Below are 24,956 nucleotides of genomic sequence, written 5' to 3'. Positions count from 1 at the left end.
TACTCTTCTTTTGAGCCCCAAACTCGTAGAAAAACCTGGTGTTACCAACAAATTATGGGTTGACTTAAGCACCTACGTTTCTAACCTTACAAATGTGTCCCATTCTTTTGTCCTCAAAGATGTTATATTTTATTATGAAAATCCAAAGCTATTATCTGTTGAATATGTTGTTAATTTTCTTAGATTGAATGCAAAATTCTTCATTCATAAACAGAAATGGCATGAGTCTCATTTGTCTTTCCACCTTTTTCTTGTGGAATTGAACTCTCTTGTTTTATCCCTTAGACTTACAATTAACAAAAAGAGTGGTAAGTTTTTGATGTATTATGACAACTTTTCCAAAAGAATGTAAGTTTATTTTTGCATATTTATGTATCAATAATTCTATAATTTGATATGCAAATCCAGAGTGTATTTGGAGTGTATCTATGTCTCGCTTCCCTGTTTTTTTTTTTTTTTTTTTTTTTTGTTTAATGTTTGTACAAGTTTTTTTGCAATAATAATAATGATAAAAATAAATAAAATATATTTTTTCATTTTTCGTTTTAATTAAAATGTTTTTTATCTGTTTAACAATGCATTATAATGTTTCGATATATTATTGTAATGTTTATAACCCCACAAGTACTATGTGGTTCTAACTATAGCACTTGCTATAGCTACTTGCTAAGGAAAGCTTTTATAGAAAATATAAAAGTGTAGTTTTATTAAAATTTTTATATGAATAATACAATATATAATAATACATCTATTAAAAATTCAATTCATTATGCAGATCGCAAATATGCCTATTAAAGTGGAATATGCATTTACAATATAATATATAAAGTATAATAAATATGTAGCAAAATATCACCGATTAAGTTTGGCAAGAAATACAATTAAAAAAGTGTAATTAACCAAACAGGAGGAATGTTATGTTTCATATATTATATTTAACAATTATATTGCATGCTCAAAATAGCCCTCACACACACACACACACACACACACACAAATATATATATATATTTATTTATTATTATTTTTATTTTTTTGTTTATACATGTACAGCTTTTTTATAACTGCAATAGATATGCAAACGAGTTTGGCCATACAAGCTTCCGTAGTGCGTCGTTGAAGATATGACCACGTGACACAAGTGATACTTGTGCTTTCTGTTCTTCTCCAAATGCCACCAAATACGATGACAAACTCTGTTAATTAAAATGTAAACTGTGTCTCAGGATTACGCGATTCCGGATTGTTGAAGAGTTAGATCCGAACACCTAAATTACCGACAGAAATTCTTCCGTATTTATAAACTTGGAAGCATATGTAAGTTATCAGCTTCGCTCTTTTTACCTGGCCACTTGACAACTGACATTTACTTGGTAGTGAGCCTGGAGAGGAGGGGACCATACACAGGGTGAGTTAGATTTATTACTATACGCCAAATATCTGTTGACGTTTATTGCAACTCTTTTTAAAACAACCTTGTGTTATATGAACAGATCTGACTTGCTACCAGTAAAGAAAAGGCCTTTAACCAGCCGTTACCGGTTCTTAGTACTTGTATCAGTTACGTTATCTGGGCAAGTCTCATGTGTCGTCCTCTTGTTTGCTGTGCTACAGTGGTCGTGCTAACTAATTCTCTTATATATATACCTTTATTTATTAACTTACCCTCACTTACTGTTTCGTCAGTTATGGTTATGTCGTTGACAGTGGACTATTTCCTTTCTAAACTGTATTCAAATGCTGTCCTCTTTGGTACCATATAGCCTAGGACAGAGACTGACTGTAATGTCTACCCACTGAGATGGAAAAATAATTAGGAGTGTAAATAGATTATATCAATTCATGGTTTTAAACTGTATGTTCTACAGTTTAAATTATAAATTAAAAAAAATGTTGAGGGGAAAAATCTGAATATGAAATATAATGTCCGTTTACATGTTGTGTGTCCTGATTTTAGCTGGTTGTAACCTTTTAGTTAGATTGTATTGTTTTAAAATAATTATTAAAACATTTTTAGGGATAGTTTTTAGCTTTTTATTTACTTTGGAATATCTTAATACGTTTTATTCTTATTTTATTAGTTTTTAGCCTTTTATTTACATTTTAAAGCAGTTTTTAGCCTTTTGGGTAAACATTGGATTGTTTAAAATATATTTATTTACAAATTAAAAGTCATTTTGCACTCACCTTGGAAGTTTGTGGAGCCCCTCTTGTGAGCCTCCAGACATATGTGTTGTTTGATAATAGCGTTTTAGGCTTTAAATACACAATTTTAACTGTAGTGTGGGCTCTCATACTTAGTGAGTGACTTTTTTCCTAGATACAAATGCGGCTGAAAGACCCCTTCTCTTTAAAAACCGCAGACATGACCAAGCGGTCTAAGAAGCCTCGTGATGAGGACTCGTCTGACGAGGTTGGCGGTAAGGAAAGGTTTCAGTGTAATTTCTCATGCTTGGTACTCATTGTAAAGACTCCAAAGCATTTATCAGTCATTACGGATTTATCATGCATGTAGTTTATTATGATTCAGATTGTGGATATACCAATGCTCGCATAGAATTGTAAACTCTATAGTAAAGATGTATATTTTGGTGTCATCTAGGATTGACGTGCCAGCATGTGAGCAGAGCAGTGGACCTCAGCTCAGTGAAAAAGGCAGTAACAGGCAACCTGTGGTCGGTGTGCTCCGATTGCCTTAAAGAGAGGAACATGCTTGAGGGAGAAGCAGCAGGAGCACATGACATTCTCATGTGCCTCAAGTGTGGGTTCCAGGTGAGGTCTTCTCACCCTGCAGCACTAATATATTCTGTTACAATTTGGGCAGTTTTGTGCAGTGACAGGTTGTTTGTGGCATATTCACATTACACAAACTTTTGAAACTTGTCTTCCATAACAGACAATTTATAAGAAGATATTTGCACACAACAAAACACTTTTTATATATGCTTAAATTCCCACTGATGTGTCAAATTTGTAAAAGTATTTAAAAATAAAAATAAAAATCTCTTCTGCTCATCAAACCTGAATTCATTAGATTAAAAATAAAATGGTAAAAACTATTACAGTTCAAAATAACTGTTTTTTTTTATTTTATTATATGAGGTAACAAAGGCCTATAAATATCATCTTTCAAAAATCTTTCTAATATGCTGATTTGGTGCTCAAGAAACATTTATTACTTTTATCAATGATGAAAAGAGTTGAATTGTTTTGTAATTCAACAAACAAGTTGGATTCTATGATGAATGGAATGTTGAAAATAACAGCATATTTTTGAAATATGTCCTGGCTGAATAAAAGAACGAAACTTTTGAGCTTTGTTTTAAAAAAGAGACGTTAAAAAATGAAGGCTGGGTATGCTTAAAAGGTCATATTATTCACTGGTCATGCGGCATTTTCTAAAAGCAATTTAGGAGAATGGCACAGGTTTGTTTGGCCTTGCATTGACAGTGGGGGGGGGGGAAGAGTTGATTTTGACTGACTGCAGAACTGGAAACAATATTTTTCAAAGAATTATACAAAAACTTATCCATTTTTTTCCCCCACAGGAAATAATATATGGAAACCTTGATATCGTGTCTCTCTGTTCCAGGGTTGTAACCAGGCGAAAACTCAGCATTCCACAAAGCACCAGCAAGCTCATCTCTCAGACTCTCACTGTATCACCATCAGCCTCAGTACATGGAAGGCATGGTAGGAAACATCAACTGATGATGCTGTATTTTACGATTATATATCCTTATGCATTTTGTGAAAGATCTCCGTACACAAAAGCTTGAAGTCTGAATTATCTTTTTAAAAATGAAATCAATACTTTTTTTTTAGCAAGTTTGCTTTCAAATTGATAAAAAGTGACCGTAAATACATTTACATTATTACACATTTTTATTTATTTATTTTTGTAAATGCTGTTCTTTTGAACTTTTTATCCACCAAAGATCATGGCTTCCACTGAATTATTAAGCAGCACAACATTTTCAGCATTGATAATAATAATAAAAAAACTATTTCTTGAGGACCAAATCAGTTTATTTAAATTATTTCTGAAGACTAGAAAAATGGCTCCGCTTTGCCATCACAGAAATAAATTGCATTTTAAAATCTGTTTAACTAGAAAACAGCTATTTTAAATCATAAGATATCTCACATCATTGATTTTATTGTATTTTGATGTTGATAAATACCTAAGTGAGCATACGAGAAATGCTAGTGTATTATCATTTGACATAAAGGGCATGATAGACTGTATTTTGATGATTGTTTTACTTTTTTTAAATAGGTGCTTTGAATGTAAGGAAGAGCTCTCCACTTACTGCAATAAGAAAGCTCTGGCTCAGACACTGGACTTCCTGCAGAAGCACTCAGCAAAGGCAACCTCAGGTACTGTATTTATTTCACAGGGAAACAAGCAGAAGTGTGACTTTATCTTTAATTATTTCTCTGCTAATAGTAAGTGACATTCCTATATTCTGTTTTTGAGATTCGTCATTGATAGAGGCTGTCTCTTCTTTAAAGATTAAACTAGAAAATGTCCTTGTTTAACAGTGCTGTAGGGAGCTCAAATACGTGCTGATTTCTTATCTGGCTCTTTTAGAAGCTCCTCATTGTTCCTCTGTACAGAGCAATGCCATGTTGGCTCATCTGTCAGTCACTGACCTTTGTTCTGGGATCACTGGTCTTTAGTTTTCTAGATACAATAAGGGGACATACGGTTCATCATACAGTCTTTTTTACGCAACCTGAAAGCACTGTTATATTTCAATGACAAAAAAAAAAATTCTGCTATGTTTTCTTCAGTGTCCTCTCCTGTGTTCACTGTATTACTATATCAGTTTTTTGTTTGTATATAGCACTTTTTTACGATATATGAGTATTTATCAGGGAAAAGGTCATTCTAAACCCTGGGTAAATGGAGTCCTGAGTTGTTTTGTCTCACTTTTCACATCGCTCAAACTTTATTTATAATCTGACATTTCACACAGTACATTCCTAAACCGTGCCACTGTGTCAGCGACCACGATTGAATCCGTTCAGCGTGCAGCCGGTTCATATAACATTTTGTCTTTTTGTGCTTTCATATTAGTGGAGGAGGAAAACGATCAATGTTGATTGTTTACAACAAGCTGTGTTTCAGTTACTTTTTATTCATTTTAGCATTGATTAATGTCAAACTTTTGCATAGATAAGATTTTTTTTCCCCTGTTGTTATATTTTTCATTTTGTTTTGTAAAATGAAGTGAATTATGACCTGAGCATGTTCTTGCAAGTTTTAAGATAGTCAGTTATGTAAGTCATTAATCTGGTGAAGACTATTTGAAATTATGATGACCAACATAATGGAGTATGATCATGTAGTTGTGAAGAAACCATATTAATACTTTCCGTCACAGCTGTCTGATGTTGTTTTATTTGAGTTTCGACTACATGCTATCAGTGTTAATTTCGTTGACGAAGACTATGACGAAAAATATTCGTCAACTAACCTTTTTCACGGACGAAAACTAAATAAATCCTAAATAAAAAGTCAGCTATGATGACGAAAAACGTGACGAAATATAACTGACACTTTAGTCAACGAATAAAAATGAGACGAAAATATATGGGAGGGACGAATGGAGAAGAGGTCCAATCAGAGTGAATCTTTGAGGGGTAGGTTGATCTATGCAGAAGCAGCCCATAGACAGTAAAAGGAAGCAGCCGAGCCATTTTAAAAAGCCGCGGCAAATGCAAGCGCAACAGCTAAACAAAGCAGCAGTTACACAGAAAAGAGAACAACGATGAGTTTGCAGAAATTCGCACAGTTTCGAGGACGTTTTCATAACAGTTTAGTTGTTTACACGGGGAACTAAACTGCGACCTTTTGAAATGCAATTGCGACCCAAATTTTTATGGGGTCATAAATGTATCACTGATTATTTTTGTACCTACTTATGTGTAATGCTATGTTTTAATATGAGCATTTATTAAAACAGGAATGTGTATTTTAAGAATACGTTTTATAACGTGCTCCGAGCATTCAACACATCAAGTTGGCTTCAGCCCCGCGATGCGGGAAAGCTGAACTGAGCAGCTGGTTACTCGCACAACACTGAACCGAGCTCTCCTTCAGGACGTGAACGTCCTCCTGCACCTGAACGAACAAATACAAATCCCATTTTAAATAAACATAAGAAAAAGAGTGAAAAGTGAAAGAGCTCAATTCAGCAGCGCGGTGTTCTGGTGTTCAGGGAGCAAGCAGAGACGCGTCTCAAAGTCTTCTTGCTTTTGTACCGACAACAAATACATACTAAATATGTCGAAATACCTGTGTTGGAAAGTGTGTTCGAAAAAGTCTGTAGTTATGTCTTCAGTGAAAGTAAAGAGTTGGAAAGAAATCGGATGCGTATCTTTATAATGGATGCATTTGTCTCTTAAAGTGACCACGCCTAATTTACTAGCTCTGCTGTCAGTGTCTTTAATGTATGAAAATGAAAGTAAATCACTCACTGCTCTTGATTGAATTACTTTGTAGTTTTAACAAGAATTTATCCAAAGTCAATCCAAAAATCAGATAGAATAGATTATATTGTTTTACTAGTGACTAAAAAAAAAAAAGAAAATTATTAGGGACCTGAGCATGTTTTGCTTAAGTGTTTCTTCCTTTAATTGCTAATGCAACCTTTTCACACCACAGACTGAACCAAATTAAGCATTGCATCCGACATTATCAAGATTAATTTGTTGTTCTGACACAGTTTAACCCTGAGTTATTGTCATATTTTATTACCAATTTCTAAACTACAGCAAATAAACTGTGATATTGTAAGAAACGTTGAAGGTGTCTGAATACATTTTGGTTTGATTGTGTATTTTATTTTACAGTGATGACTATGCAGTGCTATTTGAAATGAACAAAAACAAAATTAAATAAATGTAAACTTTGTGTAAATAGCACAAATAAAGAAATAGAATGAACATACAATACAAATATAATATAGGTGGTTGTCTATTTCAATAATATTGTACTTCATCTTGAAAGAATGTCATATGCATTGCATATCATTCAGGACGAATGCATATCTTTTTCAGAGAGCATGTATATTTTTCATTGAGAGCAGGCCTTATGTTTATTTTATAAATACCATTCCATAACAGACTGATGGAAACATTTAGTCAAGTCAACTAAGTTGACTTTGTTCTACTAAAAAAAACTAGACTAAGACTAAAAGACTTAAGACTAGACTAAGACTAAAACTCTTATGATATTTAGTCGACTAAAACTAGACTAAGACTAAAACATTTCAGATGACTAAAATGTGACTAAAACTAAATGGTGTGTTATTCAAAAGACTAAGACTAAGACTAAATCCGAATTTGCTGTCAAAATTAACACTGCATGCTATAAACGACAGCTTGGATTCTCTGGTATGCTATCTTATATACCTTCTCCATTTGACTTTGACGGTAAATGCTGAAGCGCAGTGTCTTTTAAATTGTCATTTCCCTTTTCAATGATCAGCAAAAGCTAGTGTATAAAATTTCACATAGCCGTGAAATATGCTACCATCTTGTCCTTGCATGATGCTTAACAGTCATTGAATCTGTTTCCGTCCCTGTCCATGTCCTAATGCTCTAGTGTAGCATAGTTGATCTCTGTTAAGCCCAGCCTAACTGGTCGACTGCCACTCCAGGGGCAGCCAGGCTCTTGCTGGAGAAGCTGCGCTCCAATTCCGTTACTGCCGCATGGCTACGCTCATTAATTGCATTAGGCGCTTGAGTGGTGCTCCCCGGATTCCCTGAAGAACGGCTGCAGCTGTGTGGCGGATCCTGAGCTCTGCTCCTCCCCCTGATCTGCCACATCGCCCACTCCGAGCTTCAGGGAGAGGGTCTACTTTTCTTCAGGAGGGAAGCTTGTTTCAGATATAGAGCATCCTCAGCTGTTGAAAGGCACTCGATGTTGTGAGGTGGACTTTTTGGTTATGAAATAGCTGTGTTGTTACGTTGACTCCAAACATGTGATTACTTCGCAACTATGCTTGGGAACAAACTTTTATTCTTTCTTGATGTGTAAAACCAGTCCAATCCAGACAGAGTCAGACTCCATAATCTTTGCAGTATTGCCTTGAGAATAATCAAACATCTTGGTGTTCGTCAAATGATAATTGTATATAGTCTCTGTCCGATCCAGCCTGATAGACCCTCCAAATTAATAAACTCGAAGACAGAAAAGGGAAAAACCATCGCCTACTGGGTGATTTTTCTTCTGGACCAGAAGGTAGCTGGTGGTGGTCTATGGTATTTGGCCAGAGTTGGGCCAACTCCTGCACACATCCTTCTTACCCAGCTCTTTAAATTACCTGTTGCTATTCTTCCATGCTCATTGTTCCTAGCTTGCTGACTAAATGAGGGAGAAATGGGCAGCCATTGTGGCTGTTAAATGGACTGGCCGAGCTGGTGAAATTGCATTTCTGCAATAATTGAAGGCCAGGGTTTTTTTTTTTTTTTTTTTTTTCTTAGACCGAACCTGTTGTTGTGTTCATTTTTTCCCAATGACTCATGACACAAAAGAGCCCCAGCAAGAATTTTCCAGAATCCATAATAATTTTTCATAACAACAGCAGGGAGAAGAAAGAAAGTCTATTAACTGCTCTCTCACCAAAAAGGCCTTCAGCTCAAGTGCCAGAGTCTTGGTAGAAAGAGACTTGACCTCAGAGAGCCAGGCTTGCCCTTGAAACACAGCTGGGAAGGCTTTGTTTGAGCAAATTAAAATGTTTTTGCTTCAATAGGTATCAGAGGCTGGCACATGCAGCAGTTGAATCTTCATTTTCTCATATTGATTTTCAGTCTGATTTCATGAGGTGAGGGTTCAAACTAATTTTGCTTTACATTGCTCGTTTTTATTCAATTAGTCTATTTCTAACACAGTTGTAAGCAATTTGCATGGTAATCCTCCTGAGCAAGTGGATAATATTAAAATAAGCATAGAATTGTACCTTGTAATCAAGGTTTCTTGTGTAATCCGTTATGGTTTCTGAGTGTGTCTGTTGGTAAACCAGTCTAAAACAGCTTAGCAATTGGAAATTAACATTTGGAGGTAGAAATGCACCTATGATTTAAAATGTATCAGTCATATTTAATTGGGCATGTTTGTTTTCTGTATTTTTACATTCAGGTAAAACCACTTTTTTAGTGGTTAAATGCTTTTGTAAAGTAACTAACTGAATTTTATGTTGCGGGTTTTACAATTAAAGCACCCCTATTTTTAAGTTTGTAAATATTGTTTTATGAGTCTCCTACAACAGGTTTAAATGCATGCAAGGTCAAAAAACATGTTTGTTTTCTCAGAAAATAGATCAAATTTTACCTCATTTCTAAATGGTCAATAAACGACTCGTGAAAAGCAGTCAAAGAATCAATCTCTCTAAACTCCTCCTTTCGCGAGCTATTAAGATATTTTAGAAATAGTCCGAGAGCTTTCTGTCCCTCCATTGAAAATGTATGTACAGTATACTGTCCATGGCCAGAAAGTAGGGGTCTAACGATTCACTCGTTTTCTCGATGCATCGATTACAAACCCTGTCAATTCATATGCATCGATCGTGCCTCTTATCTGTCCTTCACGTGCTCCACTGTTTACACAGGATTGCGCTCGCACTCCGTTCGTCTCTGACGCAGCTGACGTGTGATCTATAGGACTCGTGGCCAGTAATGCTTATGCCAACGTGAAGTAGTTCTACTTTTCTGTAGTTTGTCAATGGCTCTCTGCATCTTACCGACAGAGTTATCGGAGCCGTCGACAGCTGTATTTATTGCATGGACGGAGCAGAAATGTGTCTAAATCATACGCACAGATCCATTAAATGATAAATGTTTTTAAACAATGCGGACGAACCGGAAACTTTTAAAATTAACCACAGCATTAACAACGACCTTGAAATAAGATCGAATTTATGATCAAATCTAATCGCATATAATTGTGAATCGAATCGAATTGAATCGTTCTAAATTTGCAAAAATCGTTCTTGAATCGAATCGAAAACCTATGAATCGTAATCGAATCGAATCGCTGCCTTGCCAAGGATTCACAAACTTAATCAAAGTAGTCCATGTGACATCAGAGGGTCTAAAATATCTAAAATGTCTTAAACTGTGTTCCGAAGATGAACGGAGGTCTTATGGGTTTGGAACGACATGAGGGTGAATCATTAATGACATAATTAAAAATTTTCAGTGAACTAACCCTTTAAAGTTTGGATACCCTCAGATGGCAATGAAGCAAGGTTTTCATGCCCCATGGTCAAAACAAATTAACAAATTAATAAGACATTTGGTGTTGCTTGGCCTTCCTCATGACTGCTTGCTGTCTTCAGTCTGAGGAGAGCTGTCCTTCACTTTATGAGAAAAAAAGGAAGATTTTGAATAGTGTACAATTTCAGTGCATTCACTTCTATAGGTCTGTGCTTGATTCTTAGAAAGTTGTCCACTGCAACGCTACAAACACTTGTTAGTTTTGTGACCCTTAAGGGCTCGAAAAAAGGAATGTCCAATGAAAGACTTTTAAAAGACACCAAGGAAGTCACAGAAGTTTATTGTTTGCACATGTATTTAAGCCTTGCTAATTTCAAAATTCAAGCGAATTGAAAGCATTCAAGCAAGACATGAAAGACAACTCCATTCAGTATGCTATTCGTGCACTGTGTACTGTGTGTACAGCATGCATACACAGACATTTCGCACACAGACAGCTTTGACTCACAAGCCCTGAGTTGAGTTTCATTCCACGTCTTTCTTGGGCTTGAACATACAAATGCATACAAAAGTATGTCAAAATACCTGTCTTGGCGAGTAGCTTTCTTTAGCAATGAATAATCTGTTTAATTTATACAGTGGAATACATAGCCAACTTTCCAATTTTTTTTTTATATAATTTCAAACTATCTCTATTCTGTGTTTGCACACAAACTGCACTGCAGTCATTTTCCAAAACATCATTTGTGTGGAAATATAAATATGTTTAGTCTGTAAAGAGGCCAGCGACACTGAAGATGAATGCAAAGGAGCAAATAGGCAGGGCAAGATCACTCACTGTTCACGATACACAAAATAAAAGAGGAAATTCCAAATAAATAATTTTATGAATGTGTTTCTGGGGGAAGCTTTAGAAAATGTTACATGGTATTTTCTTCCGTATATTATAAGAGCAAAGGTGCTGTGTTTACAGCGGACCAACCAAGGAAAAGATTAATTGCTGCTGTTCCATAAGCGCCACCTGCTGTCAGAAAGTTAATGTGTGTCTCATTCAGCTCATCTGCTTTTTTTTTTTTTTTTATGTTTTATGCATGTTTTCTTTTGTTTTTCATCTGCCAGGACCGTTCTAGCTATTCTAAGCACTACAGTGTTTGGCTACACTTGAGATCAGTAAATAACAGCTAAGTATAATATTTTTGATAAGCTAACACGTTGCAAAAGAGGTGTCACCACCAATGACAAAGCACTAAACAGATTCAAACACAAACGTGAGCTTGCCTAAATGACAACGATTCAGCTGTCGTTTGATGTGTCCCATCACAATGGTGTGATGAACATTCAGATCTGCATTCGCGCTGCAGCTGACCTGAAGAGAGCAGCTGTCATGTATAAGTATGAAACAGCTTAAAAAAGTTTTTTTTCAACCACATAGTATCGTTTCTGATGCTGTGGTATCAAAATTTCAATCGTAATTCAGAAAATGTAATTTGTATTTAAATATTGGTGTCATTTAAGTTTATTTATTAGAATACAAGATAACATCGATCAAAAACAATGATAACAGCATTTATTTTTATTTGAACCACTGACCCGACAAGGCAAGTAGAATAAATCCTTAGCACTGAGCCCTGCACTTGATTCAATGCCATTGGTGCTTACACAAAGAATAGTAGTGCTAGTCTTATGACCTTTTGAGTTATGTAGCCTATACAAAAAAGGTTATAAATAATTACTTCTGTCAGTGTGGTGTATCACCAAGTCTAAATAGTTCACCTGAATTGAAAATTTAGTTATTTACCCACCCTCTTGTCATTTCAAGCTTCTTTCTTGCACTAAACATAAAAATATATTTAAGATATTTAGCAGTAAGTCCAAGTCCAATCTAAAGAGGCTTATGGACACACCTTCTCATTCAAAGAGTTTTCTTTATTTTTAATGACTATGAAAATTATAGCACTGAAGGCATCAAGGGCTATTTGACCAAGAAGAAGAGTGATGGGGTGCTGCGCCAGATGACCTGGCCTCCACAGTCACCGGACCTGAACCCAATCCAGATGGTTTAGGGGTGAACTGGACCGCAGACAGAAGGCAATAGGGTCAACAAGTGCTAAGCATCTCTCGGGGAACTCCTTCAAGACTGTTGGAAGACCATTTCAGGTGACTACCTCTTGAAGCTCATCGAGAGAATGCCAAGAGTGTGCAAAGAAGTAATTAAAGCAAAAGGTAGCTACTTTGAAGAACCTAGAATATGACATATTTTCAGTTGTTTCACACATTTACATTACATTTACATTTATTCATTTAGCAGACACTTTTATCCAAAGCGACTTACTTACTTACTTTTTTATGTATATAATTAACTGCCAAAATGTTCTGTGAATGGTTTCATGGGCAATCTGTGGTCACTGTTTGCTTTTATTGTGTAGAAAAGAGCAGCTTAGACATTTTGTTAAATATTTTTTTTGTGTGTTTCACACAATAAATACTTACTTGTTTAGAACAACACAGGGGTTTATGGAAGATCTTTTTTTTTTTTTTGATACATCATTTTCAGGAGGCCTCATCCCATTCACTGTGGCACTTGTTCGTTTTGTTCGTTTCGTTTAGAGCTGGGTGGGGAAGAGTGGATCGCTGATCATTTAGGCTGCCCCGGGGACATGCTCTACAGTGTCATTCCTGCCCATATTCGGTGGCTGAGCAAGGAGAGCCAGGTGGTGGTGCCGAGTGCAGGACAGTCAAGCGTGGCCGTGGTGCATGCTGACATTTGCCTTTGCTAACTGCTGCAGGGAGAGGAAAAATCTGTTTTTCCCATATGCTTGTTCAGGGCCCTCCAGTCCCCTCTATGTATCTCCTTCACTACCACACTGGCAGATGGCTCTCTGAACATTGTTTACCTTGATCAGTGAGCCCAGATGCGATGTAACTCCATAGGCATTCCCACTTCGCATGTTTATTCTCCTGGTCCATTCAAAAAATGGGGCCGACATAATGCAAAAAGTACCTTTTTTTGCCATCACTATCACTCATTCTCCTATTTGTTCATTGTATGAGCTGAGTGTCCCCGTTGTCCACACTTGTTTGCACCACAATGTTCCTGGACATATGGGCTCCCTCTCAAATGCCTGTATGGACACAGACAAACTTCCAGATGTTTTTATGTAGTGCTCCAGATGCTTTTGGCTCCACTTAGGAATAGCAGCACTCCAGTCTATTGTTTTCATGCCTGATTAACTCCTGTGAGAAAATGATAGGGGCACAGAAGCTGTCCATTTAACATTGTAATGGATTTTTTTTCCCTGAACAAGGCTTTATTCTGGGCCAGTTTGTACAATAAGTTTGTTTGGATCTGCATAACATTCAGGGCAGCTGCGGAGAGCATTATTGCACAAAGGAAAACCAATTTACTTCCTGAATTGGAGAACACTGATTGACCTTGGGCTTTCACTCAGATGTGGCAGTGTGACTATATGGATCCAGAAGCGGGGCTAAAAACAAGGCGATCCTGAGGCCACAATGTCAGTTAAACCTGAAAGATAATCCAAAACATCTTAGTTGCTTTCCTGATTAAAGATATTACTTTTTCCACCCCACCATATGCCAATAAATTGATTGAATTTAATAGTTTATATTGCAAGCATGGAGACCGAAGGGAATCTATGTGTCAGCTTATGTATTTATGAAGACCACTGGTGTTGTCCAGCAGAGATTTGTCAAAGGCTGAGTGTAGAAATATCCCCCATCTGCACAGTGATTCAACAGCCTGACATGTCTATTATAATTGTTCATTTAAATGATAGTTCACCTTCAGTTGCTGGTCCCCATTGACTTAACCATAGTATGAAAAAAAAAAATTCCTATGCAGCTCAATGGGTACCAGACACTCAAGGTGAACTATCCCTTTAAAGTGTGTTTTTTTCGCAATGGTTTTGATTCTCTTGGGTATACAAGAATGTGAAGGGGCAATCATATAAGTGCTTTGGTTTTGTGTAATTTGATTAAAAGATGACCTCCAATGTGTCAAATTCTATGTTCACAGCTCTTCAATGTATGTTGTCATCTTTGTGGATCTTTCCAGTAAGAGCTAGTGTTGAAGAATTAGGGAATCAATGCACACTAAGGCTTGTAACTAATTTTATCATTTAAATCATTCATGCATGAATAAACCAATTGGGACAAAAGAATACGGCATATTATTCCACTTGAGGGCAGAACAAGCTGTGGATACATACAAAACCTGCAGTCATCTATATGATATGAATTACTTCAGGTCACTTTGAAGCTGTTTAAGGGTACATTACATGAATACAGTACTCGCTACATGAATACAGTCTTCGCTACATTTTTTTAAAGCATTGGAGGAATAAAGAAAGAAAATAATTTATGGCAAAGACAATTTTATCAATAATTACAAAACAACATTTGAATCCAAACTAGCTGTAACTTTTGTTCATGTTTTTTTATTTGATAAATGTATAATTAATTTTAATTGCTAATGTGAACATAGGGCTGCTTATTTACTTAATACTCTTTAAAAATGTTACAGTTGTTTTCCTGCTCTTACTTATGCATAAATAGTACTGCTGAAGAGAGTGAAAATAGCTATATTTAGTAGTGACAAGCAGCACCATGCTGACTTTCTTTCTCATTCTCAGTGCCTTGGGTGCTTGTAGTTCTTAATTTATGCTTAATTTGACAGAACACTTGTTCAGTTCATGCAGTGTTTTTAAGGCTCGTCCGCCACCCAGTTTATCAACTGCTCCACCAATTAAAAAGTCTAAATAAATAAAATCTCATATGCAAAAATAGCAAGGAAATTTCTGTTGTATGTACATAGTCTACAGCACTGAGTTGCAGCCATTTTTATTTCTTTTTCCAGTGGAAGATGCATATAGTTGGTTTATGCATATAAAACATAATATCTCATGAAGGCTATTAAGGGCTGTACTTCATAATATTTGTGAATAAAAACTAATAGTAAAATATTCGTCCACCCTTTGGTTTCTGGCATTGACAATGGTGTGTTCACTCTCTTTAAGATAGCAAATAAAAATTAAAAACATGTAATGGGACATAGCATTCACATTTTCAAGTAAATGCGATTATATTCTTAAAGTTTATTGTTGTTAATGGATTTTTTTGACCATGAATTCCGTATGTTATTGTGTACAGGATATTATTTTTGCACCTTTTTCAGTCCGACTTATTTTCAATGACCATCATCTGATTATCAAATTGTTTATTTAGAATTTAAATACATATATATAATATATAATATGTATTTATTGGCTGATGGAAGAGAGTACCCACTACAGAACATAAAAATATTGAATAAATGCTGAAGTTGATGTTCAGTGAATTTAAATACAATTTACATTTACATTACATTTACATTTATTCATTTAGCAGACACTTTTATCCGAAGCGACTTACAGATGAAGACAGTGGAAGCAATCAAAAACAACAAAAAGAGCAATGATATATAAGTGCTATAACAAGTCTCAGTTAGGTTAACACAGTACACATAGCATGGGATTTTAACTAATATAATACATAAAAAGAAAACAGATAGAATAAAAAAAATAAAAGAATAGAGCAAGCTAGTTATATGTCTTTACACATACACACACACATACATATACAATTGCATAATAAATGAAAAGAAAATAGAATACAAAAAGATTAGAAAGGTAGTTAGATTTTTTAAAGAATAGAATTAGAATAGTGAGTGTTAAAGTTAGAGGGTCAAATAAAGATGGAAGAGATGTGACCTCATTAAATGAATTTGTGACCTTCATTAAAGTATGTATATGAAAGTCAATGTCACTTAAGATATTATTATAATTAATAAATATATTTCAAATGTTTTTGTCATTTTTAAATAAATGATTGCAGAAAAAAGTTAGAAATCATTGTTAAAATAAATCGCATCATTGTATCTGTATTGTTAAAAACCACAGGCGCCTTCGGCCTCACTTCTGAGGGGCTGAGAGCTATTTATGGGACCGACTGCTCGCTCTGAATTATCATGCAGGTTGCTTTCATGTCTCCTGAGTGTTTAAGGCAGTGCACCCATCATTTCTCTGGAGTTTTGCTTTTTTGCACAGAAAAACTCTCTCTTTCCCTCTCTGCGGGCCTTGTGTTTAGCCGTCTGGGCCAAGAATCTCCGGCAGAGTCATGGCAGTAGCGGGGAGCAGCTGGGCTTGTTCCCTGCTCCCTTACCAGCGTAGTTTTATCCAGCTGTCATCTGCAGCCTCTCCCAGCTGCTACCCAGCATGTTAACCCATTTCTGCTGCAGAAAATCAGGAGCACTCTGGGACCAGGCGCAGTCCAAATCTTCACATAACAGAAGATCTGTTTTCATTTTCTCTAAATCTAAGTCAAGCTTTCTGCTTTTTGTTATTGCGCTGAAAAGTGTTTTTGAATGTAGATAACCTGCTTTACAAATATGTATTAGGTTATATTCTCTTCTGTCTTTCAGGGACAACCTCAAAATTGATCAGTCTTAGAGAGGAATCTGTGGACACTCAGAGAGGGAAAAGTCCAGTGAATAGTACACTTATCCCAGTCAAGGGCATCAACAACCTGGGTAACACCTGCTTCTTCAATGCTGTGATGCAGGTAAAGTCATGTCCAAGAGCTCACATCACTCACCTGATTATTGGTTTGTGTCAGTTCTGTGTGTTTTGGTGGAAGCCAGTTGGTTTATGATCTGGGCTGTTACCATAAATCAATTCAAATACATTATGTGGAAGTTTTGCTAAGACTGCGCCTTTACCCTTGTGGCCTTGAGAAAACACTTGACACTTGCTTATTTCAGAGGGACAAGCAGTCAGTATTCAAGGACACTTCAGATTCAGATACTTTTCAAACAGTTCTCAAAAGAAAACGTAATCAAAAAGAACATTTCCAATAATTACAATTATACAGAAATATTATTGGTAACACTGTACAATAAGGTCCCATTAGATAACATTAGTTAATGTGTTAACTAATATTTGCTAATATAAAAGCAATATATTTGTTATAGTATTTATTTTATTAATCTTTGTTAGCCTTAGTTAATACAAATATAACAGTTAGTTCAGGTTATCTCAGGTCCATTAAATTCAATTAACAAATCTAACCACACACTAGGTATGTTCATTTTAACCGGTTAACCGACCATGAAGAATTTTGACTGATTAATACAATCAGTATAATACAAAAAGTAATTTATTTATTTATTTTCAGTAATTAATCAAAATATTTAAAAGGTTTGCTGCTTGGTTAAAATATGCTATGCATGTAAAAAAGTGTTTTTTTAAAGATAAAATAAAGCATCAGTTGCCTATAATAAGTCGTGTTTTATTAAAGGGGGGGTGAAATGCTCGTTTTCACTCAATATCCTGTTAATCTTGAGTACATATAGAGTAATACTGCATCCTTCATAACTCCAAAAAGTCTTTATTTTTATTATATTTATAAGAGAAAGATAGTCTGTACCGATTTTTCCCGGAAAAACACGAGCGCCTAGAGGCGTGACGTGTGGGCGGAGCTAAAGAATCACGAGCGCGAATAGGCTTTTGAGTTGAGAGCATGTGGAAGCTGTGACACAGATCCAGAGCCTGAAATTTAACAAGAGCAGCATCAGCAAAGGCGGTATGCTATGTGGTATGTACTGAAACTGTATATATTTGCTTAGCGGTTTTGGAAAATGACTAAGTTCCACTTTATGTCGTCTTTTTTTTTTTTTTTTAAGCTGTACATGTGGAAAGTGCAGTTTGATGACAACATCGCATGTTGTTTACTTGATGTGCTTACGCGCTGATAGCTAAGTTAACAACACAGAGATATTTGAAGCAGTTTTACTCACTGCCTGCGGTTCCAACACACGATCGTGACCCTTTTTAGTTGGGACTGCATTATCCTTAAGAAATAAACGATGTGCAATCCGAAATGCAGGGAACAAACAAAAACACTTGCACAACTCCGTTGATGCTCTGTAAAAATAAACTCCATCCACTGGTCCCTTAATGCTGTTTCTCTTTTGGTAATCTGTGCAGGGTTGTCTTGTCCTGGCAACCAAAAACACACTTCTTTTGTGACTTTTCGCGACGCTCTCGCTCTGATCAGGCTGTGCTCAGCCTCTCAGTGCTCTGCTATATGGGAGCGCGCGCTCTTCCGGCAGAAGAGCGCGCACTTAGGACCCATATAAGGAAATTCCACTCCATCTAACGTCACACAGAGCCATACTCGAAAAAAACTTTCCGAAACTTGTGACAGAGTTTTTTTTGGAACAAAAATACTCCTTCAAATGTACAACTTAATTTTTGAAACTTTGTCCATGTTTAGCATGGGAATCCAACTCTTTAACAGTGTAAAAAACTCAGTATGCATGAAATAGCATTTCACCCCCCCTTTAATGTGAAATGTTTACAAATATTCAGGGATGTAGTGGAGGCTAAACGCATGTAAACGCCGTTTACGCACCTCCCAAAATTCGGAAATAGCGTTTACCCACCTCCAAAGTGCGTTTATCCACCTCTAAATTGAGTTTATCCACCTCTAAATAGCCTACAGTTCCTATGAAATTTTAAATTAAGCTTATGTCATTTTAGTTTAATATTGTTCATTATTAGTTTCATAGGTTTTGTTAAAGATGAAGTCTTTCATATTGCGCTGCAACTTGTCAGTGTTGCAAGTGCTTGCGGTGTTGCCAGTAGTAGTGGGAAGTTCGGATCATTTTACTGACTCGGATCTTTGAGTCTCGTTTAGCAAAATGAACTAATCTTTTCTCTTCCCATCTCTATGGGACTGACAGGAACAATAAAAGACTCGGACCTCACCTGTCGATTCAGAACCCATATGTTGTATGCGCATGTGCGGTCAACACAAAATGAACGAATCACTCTCTGAGACAACTCGGTAGTCCTGAGTCATATTAAAGATTCGTTCAAAATGAACGACACGCAACAGACTGCATCAAATTTCAAAAATGGATATCAGGCAATTAATAATAATAATAATAATAATAATATAAACGTTCGTTATTTCTAATAGAAATCATCACTCATACAGCAGCCATTCATCTCATCTCCGGTTTATTTGTGTTCGTATACATACAATATCCATGATCCACCAGGGCTTTAGTCCAATGGTGCGCACATTTGAAGAGATAATAATTTTATGACGTTTGTAAAATATTTTCATTTTACATAGATTTATTGGATCTGAACTAGCGATTACTCTCCTCCTATTGATTCGCGTGAATCGCGTAAGCTATGACATCAGTGTAATATCATTAGTTTGTAAAGCTGTCAATCATCTCACGTGAACCACGTGACCAAAAGGATGTCCTTCTGCAATGAAGCTGTCTGTGTAATTGCAGTCTGTGTCATTGATAAAATATATGAAAGACAAAAGTAAAAAAAAATATTTGATTCCAGCTTGTTAAATGTGAAAATTGTTTTAGTGTCTTCTCTCCTCTGTAACCGTCAACTGAATATCTTTGAGTTGTGGACAAAACGAGAGGACCATTTGAGGACCATTCCTGGGCATTTGGGGAAACACTTATCCACATTTTTCTGACATATTATAGACCAAACAACTAACCGATTAATTGAGAAAATATTCAACAGATTAATCGACTATGAAAATAATCCCAAATCCCTAATCATTATGTACAAGTGCATTGGATTGGAACCCCTGGATATAAGCCTCCCTCTCTATTCCTCTTTAAAAAAAATTGTTCTCTCTGTTTTGTCATTTAGTAAACTTTATTGATTTCACCCTTATTATTCTTTCTTGAGTCTCTTTAACAAGAACTTAATGTACGAATTGAATAGTGATTGTGTGACCTATATGAGGGAACAACCAGTGATACCCTTGGTAGTAATATCAAATGATAGCCTATAGCGATGTCATCAGGATACACATACACAGGTAGGCAGTGGCCCACCTTACCGTGACCATGATGTGGTCACCCAGAATTTATAGTTTACCCACCTCTTTTTTTACCACTACACCTCTGCAAATATTATAGTAAACACTGTAAACATAGCTAGCCTATTTTAGTTCCCCTCACTCCACAACAAATCCTTTCAATAACAGTATTTAGAAAATAACTAAAAATTGGTTTTTGAAAAGTTATAGCAATACACAACGACAAGCCAAAATTAATTAACTTAGGCTAAAACGAAACTGAAAACAACGTTGGATCTCTCATTCGACACAAAATCAGATGTTTCTGTATTCGCAGTGTATCTGAATGGCAAATTATTATTTATTATGTAGCCCACATCACTCACATTCCAATATCCCCGTTTTTTTTTTGCATAACATCACGGTGGTATGGTGATAACACTTTAACAATATATATATATATATATATATATATATATATATATATATGTGTGTGTGTGTGTGTGTGTGTGTAAACAAATGTTAGTCTTTTTAATGGGTCACAGACACTTATCCTTTCTATTTAATTAAATTCTAGTTTAAAATAATCTTGTCGATTAATGGTTAATAATCGGTTAACGAGCGTCAGTTGTTGGTTAGGAAAAATAACCAAAATGAACATCCCTAATACACACACACACACACACACACGCACATATAGAGAGAGAGAGCAAATGTGTGTTTGCTTTTTTGTTTTTGAAAGAAGTGTCTTATGCAAACCAAGGCTGAATTTTTTTATAATATATTTTTTTTATAATAACATTTATAATGTATAAAATACAGTAAAAACAGTGATAATGTGAAATATTAATTACAATTTAAAATAACTGTTTTCTATTAACATTTTTTTTTTATGAAACTTATTCATGTTATCATTCCAATGATTATGATCATGTTAATTTGGCTGCTCAAGAACTGTTTTTATTATTGATGATATAAATATTATAAAAAATATATTATTATGTTATATTATAAAAAATATAAAACAGAGAAACTGTAAAAGCTTTTTTTGTGTTTTGATTTAGAATCTTTCCCAGACCCACATGCTGAATGATCTGATTCAAGATGTCAAGGAAAAAGGACATAAGATGAAGATCTGCCCCTCTGCTGAGACTAACTTGGTACGTTTTAACTATCATGGACTGAACTAGGGCTGGGCGATATATCTAACGATATGATCATGCACATCTAGTCAGTAAATCTGTTTCCGTGAACACTGCTAAATTACCATCACCTGCTTTTAAATGGAGCGGCATTTAATAGACAGTGCCGTAGATCACTAACAAGCTACACAATATCGCGTTCATTATCGAATGCGATTCATCTGGTATAATGAACTCGATATTACGTAGCGATTTAGCGGTAATTACGGAAACAGATTTACTGACTAGATGCGCATGATCATACCGTTAGATATATCGCCCAGCACTAGACTGAACTAATCCAGTCACTGTCATAATCTCACTGATATTAACTTTTAAATATTCAAAATGCCTCACCACACTATACAGTATGAAAGATGTGATATGAGTACTATGCTTTCTTACAGGGGCCACTAACAGTGACATTGCCTAGCCCAGAGCCCCTCACTTCAGCCATGTTCCTGTTCCTCCAAAGCATGAAGGAGCCTGGGAAAGGGCCTGTCTCCCCCAAGATCCTTTTCAACCAGCTCTGTCAGAAGTATGTCTACACTGCCACAATTTGTAAATATACACTGTGAAAGTCTCTACAAGCTCTGTGGGTCAGGAAATCTAAACATGGCTAATTGTTCGTCAATATACTCCAAGCCGTTTCAAGCCTCTGTTTAAAACCCAAATGGCTGGTTTGATCCTTGCTCTCAGGGGTTGATTTTTATGCCATGTATAGACTAAACAGTTCACTGGCTGTTGTTTAAATGTTGTTTGGATGTGCTGAATGGTTGGGTGGCTCAGACAGGAGCCTGCCAGGCAGTTGGGTGTATCTCTGGTGCTTCTGTGATATTAACTCAGGTACTGTGGCTTTATCAGACCTGTGGGTTTGCATATGAGTACATGTGCATTCAGCTCACCTGGCAATTCATTTTAGCATATACACACAAACACACACAAACACATCAACCATTATGAATGCATACACACAATTTTACAGCCTTGGGTTAAGTCATTATGTACATTAACCCCAATTTTTATTCAAATATAATGTATTTTAATTTAAAACTGTGTGAATGGTGCTCTGCATCATCGGCTGAATCAACATATCAGTTTGCTTTTTCACGTCACAGCTTTAAATCTGCAACATCGCTGGCTAACTAATGCATTCATGGGACAAAATGGATACACTAATGCAAACAGATGGTAACAATTGTGACTTTTGCATCAGACTTGCGTGTGTTTTGGTCACATTGTTTTAACCATTTGAGGTGCCTCTCAGCCTTAAAAGCAGGATGCTACTGTCTATTCTGTAATATTACAACAGCTAGTCAACAAATTAATTTCTTAGTACTGATACATATAAAAAAAAAAAAAAAAAACGTTCACTGCTGTTTGTTGTCAGTGTTTTAAATCCCCATCTGAAGTGCCCCACTCTGTGCAGCACGCAGTGTCAAAACAAACAGCACATGGTGTCCTTGATTTCCACCTCTAGAGGTCACATTACTGTATAATGACTGCTGACCTCCTCAGCTGGTTCAGCAACAGACACAAGCCGGAAGAACTATCAGCATGGATTTTTGCCAGGAGTCCACTATGTGTGCTGATTAATCAGCAAAACTGATACATCGGTCAACCTCTAATCTCTGTTTTTGACAGACACCTTTAATGTAATTTCCTCTCTAGGGTCAAGTGAAGGCTTTCTGTGCTGCACGGTTTATGCCTGCGTGCTTGTGCAATCCAGCATGTCCTTGACAGGAAAGATCCTGTTTGTTTAATGCGTTTGTTGACTGGCAAACTATGGGCCACAGCTGTTGGTCTGATAGGGTACTTGAACTACTTGAGCACCATCTTGTACATTTGCAATGTTGGACAATGTGGCAGAATGGCATCTTTTGAGACATCATGCTTTAAAGGACAGTATTTTGAAGGTGGGATGAACACCAACTATAAAATGGGTGAAGAACAAGTAGCCTGTGTACGTGTTCGTGTGCTACACAGCTGAGTGCTATTGGCATGGTTGATCGAGGGCCAGGTCACGCTGCCAGCTGGACAGATCTGAGCAGCACCAGCGCCAGCAGTGGTCCAAAGTGCAGTCAGCAGCACATCCTGCTCACCACACACTGTTCCTGGTGTAAGTGAGAGTCCCAGCTTGTAAACACACACACTGACCCTGAGCCCAGATGTCTTTATCTTCCACTTTCTTTAAATACATTTGATCTGTACTATATTTAATTATGTCTCAAACCTTTTTGCATATTTCACATTGAGATGGAATGGAACTTTTGTGTCTATTAGTGCAGAGATTCAAGCACAGATGCACCAGAATTTTGACAGATGCACCAGAGGTTTTCTTAAACCCGCACCCGCCTGCTCCGCTGAATGTATGACCAGGCCCGCCTGCTCCCGTAACCTATGTGTTCCACTACCACCTGCATTGTTTGTGTCCGCTCCCGTGGACTCAGGTCTTGTGATGTACACAAACTAAATATTAACATCCAGAATAACAGATTTTAAACATGATTGCATTTAAATAATATTAAGTAACCGATGCTAAACCAAAGCACCACACATGACAAAAAACATTGGGTATTTTATAAAACATGAACCCTTAAAATAAAACTGCAACTAGTGGCAACTCAGTTTTTAAATGCAGGCTAGGCCTACTGCATAAATGCACCAAACAATTAACCAGGAAATAACTTTACCATTAAATAAACACAGATAATTTTGAAAATACGCTAATAATAATTAAAAATAAATAAATACAAAACAAAATAAAACAAAATAGAATGCTTTTTAAAAAATCGCACAGATTTCACATTCACAGTAGCTTGCTTAACAGGCTATTGAAAAAAAGAAAATAAACAATACTTATATAAATAAATATATAAAGCTTAATACAATTATAAAAATAAAACGTGAATTTTTAGAGGACAGTAAATCGCTTTTTCCCATTTTTTTTCAGTGACAAATGAGAATTGTTTCCAGATGTCTGACTTGCAAGTAAACAGCATCTTTAATTTTCTTCTCAACTACTTGTATTGACTCCATTTCTACAACACACCACTGTCCCTGCAGGTCTCCCGCGAAATGCTCTGACTGCCCACTCCCACCCACAGCAAATGTAAAACTGCCCGCTCCTGCGAGATTTGCGTTGGGTCCCGCGGGAGCCCAAACCCAATACAGCCCTCTACTTTCAAGAATATTCTGGTTTGCAATGTGAAATAATAGGCTTTAGTTAGAGTGGCTGCTATTTTGGTTCTCATATCATACATTTTCTCCCGCGTTACTTATAATTTTTTGGGTTTCAAACTGAGTGGCAACATCCTGCTCTCTCTGCTCTCTCTATTTGAATTTGTCAAATATCGAATGAATTAAATAAAAAGTAGGCCATTACACTTCAATCAAATTCCAATATGGACTAGAATCTGTAAATATTAAGCCACAGAAGTCACTTTAAATATGAATCCTGTATGTTCTGCATTTCTTTGTTAATGAATGGCGCAGACGCAGGGATTTGTTTATATATGTTACACAGATTATGAAGTGTGCATGACGCTCTCGCTGATTTCAGCATCTGCCGTCTCACTAAATGATGTAAACACATGAACAACATCTCCAGAACTGCTCTGAGAGTCACTTCATGAGCATTTGACCGTT

The 24,956-nt window shown here is 36.2% G+C and overlaps 1 protein-coding gene across 1 annotated transcript in view; it reads left to right on the top strand.

Moving 5' to 3' along the window:
• Nucleotides 1–1,365: 1,365 nt before the first annotated feature.
• LOC113100078 (ubiquitin carboxyl-terminal hydrolase 45-like) overlaps nucleotides 1,366–24,956 on the top strand; it is a 39,840-nt gene continuing 16,249 nt past the window's right edge. The window contains exons 1-8 of the mRNA XM_026264951.1: nucleotides 1,366–1,408; nucleotides 2,321–2,420; nucleotides 2,603–2,772; nucleotides 3,593–3,693; nucleotides 4,280–4,380; nucleotides 16,706–16,845; nucleotides 21,192–21,287; nucleotides 21,716–21,846. Of these exons, the coding sequence (XP_026120736.1) occupies nucleotides 2,327–2,420; nucleotides 2,603–2,772; nucleotides 3,593–3,693; nucleotides 4,280–4,380; nucleotides 16,706–16,845; nucleotides 21,192–21,287; nucleotides 21,716–21,846 (833 nt within the window). The 5' untranslated portion in view covers nucleotides 1,366–1,408; nucleotides 2,321–2,326. The remainder of the gene's footprint in view (nucleotides 1,409–2,320; nucleotides 2,421–2,602; nucleotides 2,773–3,592; nucleotides 3,694–4,279; nucleotides 4,381–16,705; nucleotides 16,846–21,191; nucleotides 21,288–21,715; nucleotides 21,847–24,956) is intronic.

This window comes from Carassius auratus, unplaced genomic scaffold (assembly GCF_003368295.1).
Source record: "Carassius auratus strain Wakin unplaced genomic scaffold, ASM336829v1 scaf_tig00217163, whole genome shotgun sequence".
NCBI lineage: Eukaryota > Metazoa > Chordata > Actinopteri > Cypriniformes > Cyprinidae > Carassius > Carassius auratus.
This window is presented reverse-complemented; position numbering and strand designations above follow the sequence as displayed.